Here is a 2,248-nt window from a genome sequence, read left to right on the forward strand (position 1 = left end):
TGTTTGTTGGGAGCTTGCTCCGAGTCCCCGATTTCCCCCTCTTCTCCCCCCACCACCACCACCTCCACCGCGGCTGGTGCTGGTTTTCAGTCACACCCTGCTCTGTGTAATTGACATAGAGAGGGAATCTGAATGGAGCTGCCTCCTTGCAGTTTAATTTAATCTGCACAGTGTGTGTAACACGAGGCAGGCCTGACATCAAAGCTGAGTGACAGGCAGACTGAACAGGAAATCGGAAATTGGACACGTAAACCTCCCCAAGTCTGACACGCAGCCACAGGGTTTCTGTTGCTACAATTGCCATGTTTCAACACGTTTCCTCCACCCCCCTCCAACCTGGACAGCCCTGCCTGGAAACCTCATCCTGAGTGCGGTCAGTTCCTGCTCACGGCCTCACTGTATCATCAGGAACTTGTCCCGTTGTGAATCCTGTCTCAGGTGTAGCCCAGCCTGCCCCCCAAACCCAGCCTCTCCTCGACAGGTTACAAACACCTCTTCCTCTTCTCAATATCCTCCTAACTTGCCTTCCTCTTCCATTTTCCCTTCTGCACCACTATAGGGCTTATGAGCCCAGCAATTATTGCCCCGTCCCTAGTTGCCCCTTGAGAAGGCGGTAGCGAGCTGCCTACTTGAACCACACCAGGCGTTAAGGAGAGGATCAAGAGTGATGCTGGGACTTTGTCATACAGATGTACAGACAGAACCAGACCCTTCCTTATCCCCCTAAACCCTTCCTATTCATGTCCCCATCCAGATGCCTTTTAAATGTTGTAATTGTACCAGCCTCCACCACTTCCTCTGGCAGCTCATTCCATACACGCACCACCCTCTGTGTGAAAAAGTTACCCCTCAGGCCCCTTTTAAATCACCTCTCACCTTAAACCTATGCCCCTCTAGTTTTGGATTCCCCTACCCTGGGGAAAAGACCTTGGCTATTCACCCTATCCATGCCCCTCATGATTTTATAAACCTCTATAAGGTCACCCCTCAGCCTCCGACGCTCCAGGGAAAATAGCCCCAGCCTATTCAGCCTCGCCCTGTAGCTCAAACCCTCCAAACCCAGCAACATCCTTGTAAATCTTTACTGAACCCGTTCGAGTTTCTCAACATCCTTCCTACAGCAGGAAGACCGGAATTACACACAGTATTCCAAAAGTGGCCTAAACCAATATCCTGCACAGCCGCAACATGACCCTCCCAACTCCTAAACTCAATGTACTCACCAATAAAGGCCAGCGTACCGAACACCTTCACTATGGCCCACTTTTTGTTCCCTTAATTGCGTCGAGCGTGGGGTCCCTGGGTTTTGGTTGTTCTGATTATCCCTCTCCCCTGCTGCCTTTTCAGGAAGCAATCCGCCAGAGCGTGCAGGAGAAACAGGAGGCAGTCCGCGAGAGGGAGAAAGTGGCCAAGAGCAGACTGTCACACACTAAAGGGAGTGCCTTGGATCGATTCCACAAATGATTGTGCTGTGACTGGGAAGGACAGGAGGCTCGGTTCACCCTGCTCTGTGTAACAGGGTCCCCGTGTCCCACTCCTGCCCAGAGACTCTCCAACGTTTGCATTTCAGAAACCTCCTGCTTGAGATCCAGGCAGCGACGGACCTAACCGCTAACTGGGGAAATGGTATTTTATTCCGAACAACCAAATAAACTTATTTCCGCTGGCGATGAGCCCATCCTGAAAATCCAATTCTCACCTTTACACTGCCTCCTCGCCTGGGGCCAGTCATTTTCGTAACTTTTTTAACGAGAAGACTTCCACCACTATCCAGTTTCATCGGAAGTTACAGCCTTTTCAAGTCCCGTCTCTCAAAGAGGCAGATTTTGCTTGTTCTCAGAGAGGGAGTGGGTGTCTGTATCCACCATCCCTAATTGCCCCTGGCGCTGAGCAGCGGTCGGGAGTCACTATGTGGGACGCTGCGCTCTCTCATCTGCTGCCAGACCAACGGAGTTTCGTCGGCAGTTTCTGGGTTTTGATTCGGATCTCCATCATCCGCAGCATCTGGGTCTTCATTCAGTCAGTGCCATTATCTGCTCCCTTCCCCAACCCCCAACCCACACCCCCAACCCAACCCACACCCTGCAACACCTCAGCTCCTCCTCCCTCCTGCTAATGGGAAAGGTCTGCACCATCTCCGTTCCTCATGAAACAAAGATTATAGGGCACCAGGAAACCTGTTTGCTAATCACCCCCCCACCTAGAAATCACGGCTTCTCTGGGAACCCAGGTTCACGTTTTTACAATT

General features: G+C 51.7%; 1 protein-coding gene across 1 annotated transcript in view; it reads left to right on the forward strand.

Annotated features, from left to right (window-relative positions):
• wdr46 (WD repeat domain 46) overlaps nucleotides 1-1,687 on the forward strand; it is a gene marked incomplete at its 5' end in the record, with an annotated part of 10,245 nt that extends 8,558 nt beyond the window's left edge. Inside the window, one exon of the mRNA XM_048594050.1 lies at nucleotides 1,348-1,687. Coding sequence (XP_048450007.1) covers nucleotides 1,348-1,464 — 117 coding nt within the window. The remainder of the gene's footprint in view (nucleotides 1-1,347) is intronic.
• Nucleotides 1,688-2,248: the final 561 nt, after the last annotated feature.

Source organism: Rhincodon typus, unplaced genomic scaffold, assembly GCF_021869965.1.
Source record: "Rhincodon typus isolate 14 unplaced genomic scaffold, sRhiTyp1.1 hic_rhity00005540, whole genome shotgun sequence".
NCBI classification, from domain to species: domain Eukaryota; kingdom Metazoa; phylum Chordata; class Chondrichthyes; order Orectolobiformes; family Rhincodontidae; genus Rhincodon; species Rhincodon typus.